The sequence below is a fragment of the Phlebotomus argentipes genome, unplaced genomic scaffold (assembly GCF_947086385.1).
Source record: "Phlebotomus argentipes unplaced genomic scaffold, Phlebotomus argentipes genome assembly contig_2, whole genome shotgun sequence".
Taxonomy (NCBI): domain Eukaryota; kingdom Metazoa; phylum Arthropoda; class Insecta; order Diptera; family Psychodidae; genus Phlebotomus; species Phlebotomus argentipes.
Window position 1 is genome coordinate 5,062,200 of NW_026776162.1, and position 12,797 is coordinate 5,074,996.

At 41.7% G+C, this 12,797-nt stretch overlaps 2 protein-coding genes and 2 non-coding genes across 4 annotated transcripts; 1 reads left to right on the plus strand and 3 right to left on the minus strand.

Moving 5' to 3' along the window:
• Positions 1 to 55: 55 nt before the first annotated feature.
• Positions 56 to 7,436, minus strand: LOC132264666 (coiled-coil domain-containing protein R3HCC1L). The gene is made up of 8 exons (XM_059764941.1): positions 7,236 to 7,436; positions 5,172 to 5,384; positions 4,901 to 5,001; positions 2,830 to 3,148; positions 1,750 to 2,308; positions 1,225 to 1,675; positions 919 to 1,155; positions 56 to 849 (listed from the first exon to the last, which is right to left on the minus strand). Exons 1-8 carry the CDS (start codon positions 7,328 to 7,330, stop codon positions 800 to 802), a joined length of 2,025 nt encoding a protein of 674 aa, XP_059620924.1. The 5' UTR covers positions 7,331 to 7,436; the 3' UTR covers positions 56 to 799.
• Positions 7,437 to 10,423: 2,987 nt separating this feature from the next.
• On the minus strand, positions 10,424 to 10,495 carry Trnaq-uug (transfer RNA glutamine (anticodon UUG)). The gene has a single exon. It is a non-coding gene; the product is annotated as a tRNA-Gln (tRNA).
• A 571-nt stretch (positions 10,496 to 11,066) lies between these two features.
• Trnaq-cug (transfer RNA glutamine (anticodon CUG)) lies at positions 11,067 to 11,138 on the plus strand. The gene has a single exon. It is a non-coding gene; the product is annotated as a tRNA-Gln (tRNA).
• Positions 11,139 to 11,224: 86 nt separating this feature from the next.
• Positions 11,225 to 12,516, minus strand: LOC132264323 (CDGSH iron-sulfur domain-containing protein 2 homolog). The gene is made up of 4 exons (XM_059764480.1): positions 12,387 to 12,516; positions 12,016 to 12,067; positions 11,794 to 11,953; positions 11,225 to 11,665 (listed from the first exon to the last, which is right to left on the minus strand). Exons 1-4 carry the CDS (start codon positions 12,484 to 12,486, stop codon positions 11,576 to 11,578), a joined length of 402 nt encoding a protein of 133 aa, XP_059620463.1. The 5' UTR covers positions 12,487 to 12,516; the 3' UTR covers positions 11,225 to 11,575.
• Between the last annotated feature and the right edge of the window lie 281 nt (positions 12,517 to 12,797).

Sequence of the window (12,797 nt, forward strand, 5' to 3'; positions counted from 1 at the left end):
TTTTGCTGTTTAGGAAATCGTTTCCATGGACACGGTGAGTGAAAACGCGCGCGTCTTTCGCTTGGTTCTCTCCTCCCATTTATTTCCTCATTATCATATAAATATAATGCATTTCAGTATTTTCCATTTCTTCACAATTTTACCCGCAAAAAAATATTGGTAAAATACATTCTTATGATGTAACTTTCTTCACATGTTCTTTTTTTTTGGGTAAATCTTATCAAATTTGATTATACTTTTTGTCGTGTATAAGAAATGAGAGTTCATCATGCAATTTATCCTATATAACGACACACGCGTTCTCCAGTAAAATATTGCCACAAAGCATCTCATCTCTAGACATATGTCTCATTTATGATCAGGTAATACAGTATATAAATCCATAAAATTATAATCCACTTCATTAGCACTATTACAATGGTTACAATTGAAGGTTTCATTAATATCAATGGTTGATTTCTTGAAATATTTCTCCACTCTGTGATGCTGATTATGTTATGCGATACAACACTTTTTGACAAAAGACACAGCAGAAGATTGCTTTCCGTGCGTCTCGAGACAATATTTTTCTCTCTTATTATTCGCATCTTGATAAGATAATTGATTTATGTGGATTCTCTCTTCCCCCACAAGAGATCAATTTTCCTTGTTTTGCACTTGACATATTTTTCTGCGTTTTTTTTTTGTTCTCATTTAAAATAAAAATATGTAAATTGGTGCATATATGGCAATTTGTCATTCTTGTAAATTTTTCCTTCACCACCCTCAAAAAATTTCCCTCATGGAAAATATATTGTCCTTAACTATCCCACACTTCGTCTCGTTGCTTCGCCGCCAGGAGTTTTCTCTCTGCAGAAGATACAAAAGCAACGTTAACACATGCATATATATTGATTGTTTAACAGTAAAATATCTCACCTTTGGCAGCTCGTAGAACTCTTCGCTCGTTTTCCAGCTCCTCTCGCGTTGTCTTCAGCCGCACTCCCAACGCTCCCGTGACCAGGCGACGCGCCAGTGCCGCACAAGTCTCCGGACGTGGTCGATAGGGCTGCAGCGAGTTGGAGCACTTCTTCGCCTTGCTGCGGGACTCTGCAGTGGCTTCAGCCAACGGCTTGAGGCTCACAAATGGGTGGCTCGTAGCGAGAATTTCAGCGGCTGCAGCAATGAATGAGAATCTCTAACAATCCATTCAAAACATCTGCAATCTCAATCACTTTGACTTACCGATCTTTGAACTGCTGAAAACCGCCAACGCATGAGTGTCATCCACCCACTTGATCTCGAATCCCGACTCTTTGTACGCCGAGAAGATCATAATTAAGTCTTGCGTCTTAAATTCAACTGGGAAATTCGACACTTCCAACACATGTGGAAACTCCTCTTCGCTCAGAAGATCCTGCTTACTCTGGTAAAGTCGATAGTCTGTCTTCGGTTGCTCAATCTTAACCTTTCCCACCGCTGTTGTCAGCTCCTTGAGCAAGTTGGGATCCAAACAGTCTCCGTTGTCATCGAACATCGTGTCCCAATCGTCATTCTCCGGATCAATCACTCGTTTCTTCTGACCCTCACCATCCTCGCTGGACTTCTGTGCAGCACTCTTTGGCGGATCAGAAATTTCCAGCACTGACGAGTTGAATGTCTGCTTGATTATTCGTCGATTGCTTCTGTTGATTTCCTGTGTGATAAAAGACAACGAGGCAATCGTTTACACAAAACTACTTCAAATGACTTTCCTTGCACTTTTCTTACCTGAGAAGCTCGTCGAAATTCCCTCTCTTCCTTGTCCTCTTTGCTCTCCGACACACTCCCATTCACCAGTCCATCCTCAATCCTCAGACCCTTCTTCCCACCCTGATTCGCCTTGCTCCTCCTGCTCATATTGACTTCGTTGTGTTCAATGATTGTCGTATTCTTCTCCTCCTCCGCATGAATATTTGGTTCCAAATCACAGTCTGTTGGCTCACCCCCATCCACACTCTCCGCATCGCCCGCTCCACCCCCCTCGCGATCGCCCTTCACCTCAGCAACAGAGCAAGTGTCGAGCGTGGGACTCGCTTGCGCTGTTGCATCACATTCCTCTCCGCCACTGCCCGCCGCTGATCGTGGCGAAATCACAGATTTATTACTCGATTGTTGTGACTCTGGCTTTGCTGATTGTGAAACATTTATCAGTGGCGGTTCTGATATCGACGCCTGACTGGCGCACGAAGACTTCGACGGAGGTGTCGTTTGACTTCGACGAGCCCGTGGAATGTAGACAGCACGATCTGGACGTCTCTCCCTCTGTCTCGGTGTTGCTGCTGCCGCCCTGAAACACGAAGAACACCAAACACTTTCATAGAAATCGCTTCGAGAAGTGCTTAAATCCTATTATTAAGACATAAAGCATCACTCCATTCTTCCTTGAGAACTATAATATGACGATGTTTTGTACAAAATCGCAAGGAAAGTTTCACAAATTGAGGTTTCCTCAAGTATTAAGCTATAAACAGCCAATTAATTTTCCATGGAAACCGGGAAAACTTCCTAAGACTCACTCAAAGTTCACTGAATCTCTCAGATACTGCTAATGAGGTCACTTTACATTACAATTCATCCACACACAGCACTGGAGTTCAAAATCTCTAACGAAGTGAACCGTGAGTAAGCGCATAATGAGCTTAAAATATTGACAGAACAGCAACTTTGCGCCCCGGGCCAAATTGTAACTTTTCCTTTCAGTGAAATGATTCATTAACTTGAAAATTTACCTTTAATCCAACAAAACAGACCCTTCACTTTTCAAGGAATAACGCATTTTTCATCACTTCTGCACTGAAAATCCCTCACCTGTTTTGATTAACAATTGCACTTGAGTCTGATGGCTCCTTTGCGTGACACTGATCACTCTTCTGTGGCACTTGGCTGGCCGTGCTGCTGCTCGTCGCACCTTTGCTGTGGCCACTGTCGCGTCTGGCTGCAACAGTCGACTCTTCTGGTGCGCTGCAGTCCTCCTCGCTCGGCGTCTGCTGCAGCATGGCCTTCCTCAGCGGTGGGGGCCTGTACAGCTCCACGCCGCTACCAACGGCGCTCCCCCCATTTGCCCCATTGCTCACACTCGTGGCGGCTCTTGTCCGCTGCGACGCTGCTGGCACATTTGATCGATTGGCTGCCCGCGGAGACGCGAAAAACAGCGAGCTTGTTAGTGCATTAGCATTCAATTTCTCAACCCCAAACATCACACACACCCAAATATACCACTCTATATGCAAACGCACTGAACTTTTGTCGCGTTGCATCACTCACTCGAGCCATCCAATCTTTTTGTCGTAATTTCTTTAGCGCGACTTGACTTTGAAACATGAAAAATCAATTGCACACGATTGGCTTAAAAAACATTACGCAATTTTCCTGCTGAAGCTGGAAAAAATGCTCAAGGTTCATCCCAAAATCGATTGACTAATGATAAGCGTCAATAGAATCGGCAGATTGGCTGCTCTTCACCATAGAAAAAGTGAAAATTTTTGAATAAACCACAATGTAATTCATCAGGAAAATCGTGAGTGATGCAAATTATTGGCAAACACATAATTTTTCTACTTATTGTCTAGCTAAAACGCAATCTCATCCGGACAAGAGTGGTGCCTAAGGTTCATTGATTCCTCAACAACCAATTCAACCACAAAAGCACTACACTCACGCTCATATTTATCAACACCGCGTGCCTCATTTGATGAAATCTATTGGATAAATCGTTACGCAAAAAGATCAATGTTATACAATCTATCAAAATTATCACAGAAATCCCATAAATAATCACGTGCGCATAAATACATCTTCGAGTGTATTTGAAATGCAGATCACTCTGGAAGTGTGCAGCATAGCAAGAGTTCACTTTCGTTCAACGAGAGTAACAAGTGTGAAAAAATGATATCGCATGTTATCCACCATATCAGCAATATTTAATACAACGCGGCATCGGAAATTGTTCCGCTTCGCAATTTACGAAAAAACCCATCAAGTGGAAAATTTTTGTGGATTTCCGCATAAAATTTCCATCACACTTCACTTTTTACCTTCTTCAACTCCTTCGTTTCCAATCATTGTGCATACATAAACTTATATTAAGCCATTAAGTCGCAATAGAAAAGGTGAAAACACTCTTGATTATTATTATTATTGTTACTTTTTTCCCTCACAAAACACACTCTTGTTTCTCTTGAGTGTTGAAGTTTTAGAAGAAGAAAAAACGCACAATTTCCAATTGACGATTTGTTACTTGTCACGCACATCATTTTGTTTGAAATTCAATTAAATTTCATTTATAGTCGTTGTGCTAAAAAGTGCATCTCGAATTTATGTAATTTACATCTTTCTTTCGTGATGTTTTTCTTCATTTGATTTTGCAAAAAAGAAATTCCTTTTGTGTTTCTCTTTGTGAGAAAATAACATTAACAAAAATCATTAGTAATTCTCACTGTCAAGCTGATTATATTATGTAAAATGTTGCAAAATTAATTCTTTTAGCTTCTGAATTCATTATGTGTTTTTTTTATGTGAGAATTTCGCAATTTAAAAAATGTATTTTATGCCTCTTTTCTCTCCCTGATTCAAAAAAAAATCATACAATTGACAAAGTTTAATGAAACATTGAGGAAAAACTCCCACAGAAGCAATTTGTCTCGGTCTCTTTTGCATATAGCATATAAAACATTGCGCAGTGCCTGTAAAGTTCACGTTTTGACTCGCTTTACCCACTTCTTGTGGCACAAGTAGAGTGATTGTATAAAAATTGCCATTTCGTAATACACGTCTTCTGTGTCATGACTTCGTTAACTGGGATAAGTGAAAGTGAAGTATGCGATATCACCAGTGAATTGAGCCCAATTTGAGTGTCTCCCCAGATGGATTTACTACTCACATTCAACTCCCATCCTCCAGGATTTCGTGTCAGTTTTAGGCTTCCTCTTCCGGAATGCGTCCCAGTCGTGATTGCGCGCGTTGAATGCGTCTTTTTCCAATCTGTTGGCAAAACAAGAAAGAGAAAAGACACACGGGTGAAATGGAAAGTTGTGAAAAAATCACTGAACCGTTCGGAGGAGAACCGAAGGAATTTGTTGTGTCTGCATATGTTAAGAGCAGAAGAATGTTTCATCTTAATTGCATACACGTTAATTTTGTGTGTCACTCACTTGCTCTTGTTGACCGTGTGACTTTCACAATTAAATGCGGTCTCCAGCAGAGATTCTCTATTGATTAATTGACTCTTGGAGCAGACCACAGTGCGTCTCTCCTGACCTTGACCTATTGAGAATGTGGCAATGTCGTGGTTTATCGCCACTTCTTCGCATGTTTTGTGTATCAGGAAGCGTCGAAAGTTGTTCACCGGTGGGAAGATCAACACTCTGAAAGGGATAGAGAGAGAGATATTGAGAGCCTCTCAGCACAATAATTGGTCCACTTTTGCCGCTGATTGAACTCCAACGCGTATCAGCGCGATGTGAACGAGCAGCGGAATGCTATTTGCGTTCGACAATGAATTATTTTTGAAAATTTCCTCAATATACATTGTATGATAAGATGAGATGGCGCAAAAGGCGAGTGTGAGTGAAGGAAAATATGTATCTTGGCGATTGAATTCCAACACCCAGAAAAAAAACACACGCGCGCGCTCACACTGCGTCGAGTCAAGGAGATTTTAGAGAAAATATTTGCTGATATTGAACACGGGCAGAAAGGTTATTTCTCAGCTGATTTTTCACTTTGCTCACAATCAAATCATTTCCCACCAATTTCACACCGATTTTATCATCATAAACAGAGATCTATTTTTGAGCGACACTGACCGAGATTTTGCTCTAAGCAACTAAAGTATTATTTTAGACTTTTCACTTCTGTATCTCAGCATTGGGTATCAGAATGCACGAAAGTTGCATTTTCAATTCAATTTAAGGCAGAAGTGAAGATTTGTTAAAAAATAATCGGAGAAAACCATTAATTTATTCCTAATTTCCGTCCTTTTTTCTCATATTTTAACTAACAAGTTTAACTTGAATTCCCCAGCAATTTTTGTTAATTTCTTTGCGCTAAGATAACCAGCAATTAAGTCCCTTTCGCTTTGATGCTCTATCTCAGTGTTACTCTGCAAAAACTGTCCACCCACACTTTGTCAGCGTCGTTGAGCGGAAGACACTCATTAATGCACTGTTAATGAGGGCAACTTGAATGAAAACAAGCACTTAATGCGAAGAAAAAGTGCCGTTTTGCTGGAATCTCTCAATCGCGTGAACTCCAGTGGAAGATGTGCGCTGTTGTAGGTGGAGCACGAGATTTTACATAATGCACATCGCAGAATTGAGGTAACATTAGCAATCATCGACATCGCGGGAGTCGATGATTCGCCTCAGCTCTCATCCACACACACACACACACACACACAAGAGAGTAACTATACGAAAATCTATGGCGAAAAAAGAGCAGTTTCACTTTCTCTTTCCACAATTGCATCTTACACCATTCGCGCAATTAATTGTACTGTGAAGATAATGCACAATAACTCGCTTGTCGTTTTTCCATCTCCGTGTCTTGAGGGATTTCCTCCATATCTTCGCCGTGTTATTTAATTGATCCAATGAGTAAATAGAGTTCGATGGCTCGCTTTTCTTGCCACTGCTTGGCTATTGTTTGCACCCACAATGCTTTGCAGATTGCTGTAATTTGGGACTCTTATCGAGGCTTCGCGCTAGTTTGCCAGGTCGCGGAGTTCATGCAACTGCCTCGCGAGTCTCTTGCGTTCCGGATTATTGATTTTTCTGCTCTGGGAAAGATTTGGGGGAAAAGGTGAGAATTGATATGTGTGTCCCATTGATGACTGCTTCGGCGACAGCTGCTCTTTCTCAAGCACGCACACACACACACACACGCAGAGTATTATTTAACAAATGGGCTTTTATCTACACTCGCTCGGCCTCTTTGTCCCTCTCTCACTGCCTCGTCCTGCCCTGAGCCTTGTCACTGCGGCTCTCCCGCCGCCACTGACTCCGCGACTGCCTGGCCAAAAAACACCCAGGAAGGCATGACTCTATTCCTATGCAAATCAGCTCGTGGCCGATGGAATGTCGCCACATATTGTGTGAATGGCGTGACGCGCATTTTCGTGTACGCACCAAAAACGTCTGTCCCATCCGAGGAGCCGACCTTGAGGCCAGTCGTCCCCCGCGTGAGCCTCCCGTGCGCGATGCTTCCGTGTGTCTTACCTCTCGCCATGGCTTTGCTCGCAAAACTCTCTGATATCTTTGTCAATGAGGAACACAAACTCTTCATCATCCAGATCCAAACTGCGGCCAAACATAGAGTGCTGCGCAACTATGTTGCATATAATGGGTTACGGTGGGTCAATGGGGTGGATGTTAACTTGTGCAGATGAGCAAAAACGACACCAAAGCTGGGTGAAAAGGAGATTATTTGCCTTTTTCGAGCTCTCGCAAAAATCACGACACTGAAACTTTTTTGACAATAAACTGTTTGTGGGATTACTCGCGAGAGGCGCTGATAGTAGCGCCAGGAGCGAATTGGGAGTAATGAAATCCAGGTTTAGTATAAAATATACCTCTAAAGCTTCTTATTCAAATATTTCAGTGTAATTTGTAACTTTGAAAAAATGCTGACTTCACGTATTTTGCCTCCAATTAAGTCTCGTAGATCTGATTGACATGAGAAATGAAAATATAAGAGGGATCATCAGTACTGGGGTTCCTGGTATGCTGAGACATCCTCTGGAAGGGGCAGATTCTCTCCGAACTGTTGCCTGATGTATCTAAAGCAAAGAAGTCGTCACAAAACATATTCTCAGTCAATTGATAGTCACAAATACCTGTAGGATGCCGGAGACATGTCGTAAATATTCTTCGCAAAGTCCCAGAGGCACTTGTGGAACGTCTCACTTTCACGCTTCTGTCTGTCGATGATCCTCTGGATGAGCGCTCTGCCTGGCGCTGGCAGACTGCCCACATAGTTTGCCAACTTCGTAAGGGCCATCCTGTGGTTATTCACTTCAGCCTCACTTTTCGCCAGTCTTATCTCCAGTCTTCTAATCTTATCACCAATTAGATTGTTCATGGCCCTTTTGCCTTGCCCATTAGACAATTCACTTTCTGTTATCCTTTCCTTTAACTCTTCCCGCTCTTGACAAAACTTATGATACTCTTTCGTAAAGCCATGCGCAGCACTCTTCGTTGAAACACTCAATGTGGGCATTTGAGTTGGAAGAGATTGGACGTGTGTAATCTTGAGAGGTCCTTCAACTATCACTGGAGTAACTTCTTCTCTATTCAAGAATATTACATCGTCTTCCTCATCGTCCTCATCAGACAGATCATCATTTCCTCCAATCGGACACGTTACAGACCTATTCGTCTCAGCGATTACATTTCCACTCCTGTAAGCAGGACACACAGAGTTTGTATTGCTATCAGTAGAAGTTCCTGGTGTTTGTTCTCTTCCAGTTCTGTCCATATCCACAACTTCCCACTCTAGAATTTCAAATAATTAGCAAAAAATAATTTCCACGTCATATATTTTAGAAATGTTTACCTGTGTATATATCATCCACGTCCACCACAGTATCAGCGTTATTATTCCCTGATTCCAACTGCTCTTGCTAATTTTCTATCTCATAAATCCCAAAGGTAGTTTTATTCTGTGACTCTTCTAGTTTCTAGTTCCGCGGTTACGCTGCAGGATCCCGTTGCGCCCCTAATACTGTTCATCTTCACCACCGCAGGATCCAGCCTGAAATAAGTCCTTTTTGATGAATTGCTTGCGGAACATACTAAGCTGCCAATCTCGACTGGGTTTTCCTCTGTTTTCGACTCCTGTTTAATCGCTTTTATCTGCATGGGAGCAACTCCAGCCTTCAAAACCCAGTTCCTTTTATTTCTCGGTATATAGATCTTGTCCGTCTCCTTGAAGTGAAAACTGCACACAACATCGCCTGGTCTGATCTGGTACGACCGTTCCAAGTTCAGACGGTCTGCTGGAAAGACCTTCCACACATTTTGAAGCTCTCTATTATCATGAGGAAATCTTGAAACAGGACAAATTTTATGATCACTTCACTGAATGTGTTTAATTACGATACAAAAGAAAAGAATCTAATTTAGAATTTTTTACTCCTTAATGCGACTCTGCTATTCGAGAGTTCAAAATCAAAACAATAATTTCTCTCACATTTCTACGGATTCTTTAAACTTCCAACAGCAAATTTCCCTATGTCCAGATTCCTTAATTACAGTTTTTTCATTGCAAATCCTTTTAAAAGTTCAGAAGTTAAAGATTTTACGGAAAACCCAAGGAGAAACAGAACTATCACTTACCTATGAAATAATACTTTGTATGGGTTGGTTTTGTAAGAACTCGGACAGTCTGGCACCATGCAACTCATTTTCAGCTCCAGCAGTTGTCCACCAATAAAGAGAGAAGATATTGCATTTAATTCACAGCGATAACATGCAAAAAAGAGGAAAATTTAACTATCCTCGCTGAGAGAAACTCTCGGCTTTTCTAGGGCACACGGAATGACAATCTGAGAACGAGACGACACGTGCGTGAGAGAGCGAGACAACTCTATTCGTGTCGGCAAAACTTTCGACGAGTTTCGTGATGTAAACAAAAGAAGCGAGGGAAAATGCTTTTCCGTATTGTCAAGTGTTTTATGCAGTTTTGATCCTTGTTTTCATCAAGTAATGCACTTATAATGTAAATTTGTGATGGTTAAATACTGTAATATATTGATTTTCTAGGTAAACAGCGTGGAGAGAGCGAAGAAAAGGCCGTGAAAAATAAAGCGCAAAATTTGAGAAAAGAACCAAACAGTTCAGAACAGTTCGCAACAGGATAAGCGCAGGATTTCCGGCTCCAGGTCCTGATTCCCAGTATGCAGAAGAAGGGACAGAAATGCAAATTCAAGTGTCTGAAGCAGCGGGAGGAGTTTCAGAAGATGCTGCAGTGATTCTGGAATCTCTCGTTTGGCCTCCTTGACAGAGTCCAAGGATGACTAAGACGAAGAGGAGTGATTTCCTGAGCACATTCACTATTGATTGAGAATATCCCGAAGTCAAATCCACCTTGAAAAGATTTTTACGGAAGAAACTGCAAATCTACAAGAAAAAAGAGGAAGTTTAAAGAGAATTCTTGGAATTTCTTCAGGTATGTGAAGAAGAAATCACCTCCCAAATACCTGTAAATTACTTGCAAATGAAGGAAAGTTATCCATGAAGGCTGAAAAACTTCAAAGCAGACATCAGATTTTCATCCATTCACAAGGAAATTCAGGGCAAATGTAGAAGAACGCAAAGGAAGTGCATTGACCTCTATATGGAGACGTTTTAAAAAACAATTAGCACAAAATAAAGAGGTTTACAGGTGAGCCAGAGTGAAAAAGTGAAGGTTCCACCGAGATTTGAACTCGGATCGCTGGATTCAAAGTCCAGAGTGCTAACCATTACACCATGGAACCGGTGATGGCACTTTTGCAAACTATTAACACCAATTTCCCAACTCTATTTAATTTATTACTCCCGAATTACACCTTCATTATGCAAAAAGGATGTTTCTACCCATTCACAGAATGTAAATCTATGCATTTATAGTATTATTATTAATTTGCCCTATTTTTCCACTGTTTATTGCAGGCCAAAGAGCATCTTTTCATGCGAGCAAGTCTTCTTAATTCACCTTCCAGATCTAAGATGATTTTGAGAAGTGTTCACAGTCATTTTATTCATTATTGTATCAAGTGTTCAATAAAATTTCCGTGATCAGCTTCCCAAAAATATTCAGAAGAGAAATAAACATGCATGACACGCCATCTACACGCCGATAGAGAATTTGTCATGTTAGCACGGACAATTGGATTAAAATCGAATTTTCCTGAACAATTACCGTAATTTTTAATTATTCGGGGGTTTTATCATTTTGCACAGTGCAAAATGTGTTAGTGAATCATTTATGATAAGAGAGATCTTCCTATATTGTAAAATTTATCATTAACTTAGGTGTTGATAAAAGTCGATCAGCTATATATTAACGGTTCCATGGTGTAATGGTTAGCACTCTGGACTCTGAATCCAGCGATCCGAGTTCAACTCTCGGTGGAACCTTCATTTTTCCTCTTTTTACTCATTTCTAATGCTTCAAACTTTTTTCTCAAACAATTCCCAGGCTATTGAATACAGTCACACCATAATTAAATTCAACATTTGACCTTTATTTACTCTCTAGAAAAAAAGAAATCACCCAATTCACTACAGTATTTTAAGCAAATAATTTTTGTTTATTGCAAATGCCAAAAACGTAATATCAATAATGCATCCCAGTGATCATTCCAATAGCGACTGGCTCATTTAATCCTATGGATTTGTGAGGACGGCACCTCTCTCTCTGACTTACGTTGCGGGAAAAAAAGGTAATTTCGTAGGAAAATTGCGCGGAATTACTTAACTAAAGGCTGGGGCATTCGAATATTCAACTACATCCCGCACCTCCTGGGGCCAAAATCAAATTCGTTGAAGGGGAAAGTGGGGCAGGAGGAGGTTCCTTAGTTGCCTTTCTTCCTCACCACCACCGGACCCAGATTGTCGCCCGTCTCTTTGTTGTGCGACCCGTGCGAGCCGTCACAGTAAGGCCACTGGAAAGTGCCGAAAACAGCATATTAATATTCATCGATATTAGAAAAATATGTTTGTGAAATGGGCAGGGAAACGTGACGAGACAGAAAGTCTCATTAGCCACGGTTTCTCCGGAACGATTGCTTACATTGTTGGACTTCCAGCACCGACAGAAGGCTGCCTTCTCAGCAATGTCCTCTATATCAATCGTATCCACGACCTTTGGCTCACTCTTGCGGATCTTCTGATTGGCCTGGCCGCTGGGCTTGGGACGACCGTGAGGGCAGAACGCCAGATATGACATGTACCTGTGCGAAATAACGCAGAACAGCATTAACTAGGAACTCAATCAGCAGACGTACTCACTTACCCGATTCCGGCAAGAAAGGCTGTTGGGGGCACCAGGGCCAGCCAGTCCTTAACTGCAAGAGAAAATCGCAAAATCTCGCTCAATATTATCTTAATCCCCTAAACAGTTGTTATACGAAATTGCCCGAGATAAAGTACTTCACACTTCAGTTGTTACGTAAGTTACGGTGCATTTGACCCCCAGGAAATCTTCGCAATATTATTGGGCTGCGTACAATTCTCAGAATGGATACTTTTCGGGGATTTTGCAAGACTTCCCGAGAGGGCAAAGTACCGCGGCGAGGGAGGCAAAAAATGACCTCGCACGTGACCCAGTTCAACATTAGTCCTGGGGAAATGGTGTGAAATGATGGATAGAGAGAGGATACTCACATCCCAGGTGGAACCATCCTCCAAAGGAGTCAGGAAGAGGGAGATTTGAGAGATAATTTGGAAGTGTTTCCTTAACCAAACTCGATACGAGGCCTGCCATTTTTCCTTTCACCGCGAAACTGACAGCACGGCGACGTGCGCGCCACCAAGCGTGAGTTTCTTAACCCGGCTGGAAGATCCTATTATTTCTTTACGCGACGAATTTCCCTGAAATTATTTGAAATCCAACATTTTTTGGCACCTGAATTTCTCATCTGATTCTGTAGTGTAATCGCCGACGTTTACCTCGAGGAGAACTCTGTGAATTTCTGCGTTTCTCTGCCGACCGCAGAAAATGAGGAATTCTACAGCCGGGATGAAACCGTCCATCCGCGGCCCACTTCAGGCCATTGGGATATTTGCAGTTCAGTG

Bases quoted from the DNA above. Each gene is read 5' to 3' on its own strand.
- LOC132264666 (XM_059764941.1), bottom strand. From the start codon at position 7,330: ATGTTTGGCCGCAGTTTGGATCTGGATGATGAAGAGTTTGTGTTCCTC. The intron at 5,385-7,235 runs GTAAGACACACG...TATCCCTTTCAG, and splicing joins GAGCAAAGCCATGGCGAGAG to AGTGTTGATCTTCCCACCGG. The intron at 850-918 runs GTGAGATATTTT...TATCTTCTGCAG, and splicing joins AGTTCTACGAGCTGCCAAAG to AGAGAAAACTCCTGGCGGCG.
- LOC132264323 (XM_059764480.1), bottom strand. From the start codon at position 12,486: ATGGCAGGCCTCGTATCGAGTTTGGTTAAGGAAACACTTCCAAATTAT. The intron at 11,954-12,015 runs GTAAGTGAGTAC...TATTTCGCACAG, and splicing joins GCCTTTCTTGCCGGAATCGG to GTACATGTCATATCTGGCGT. The intron at 11,666-11,793 runs GTAAGCAATCGT...GGCACTTTCCAG, and splicing joins GGTGCTGGAAGTCCAACAAT to TGGCCTTACTGTGACGGCTC.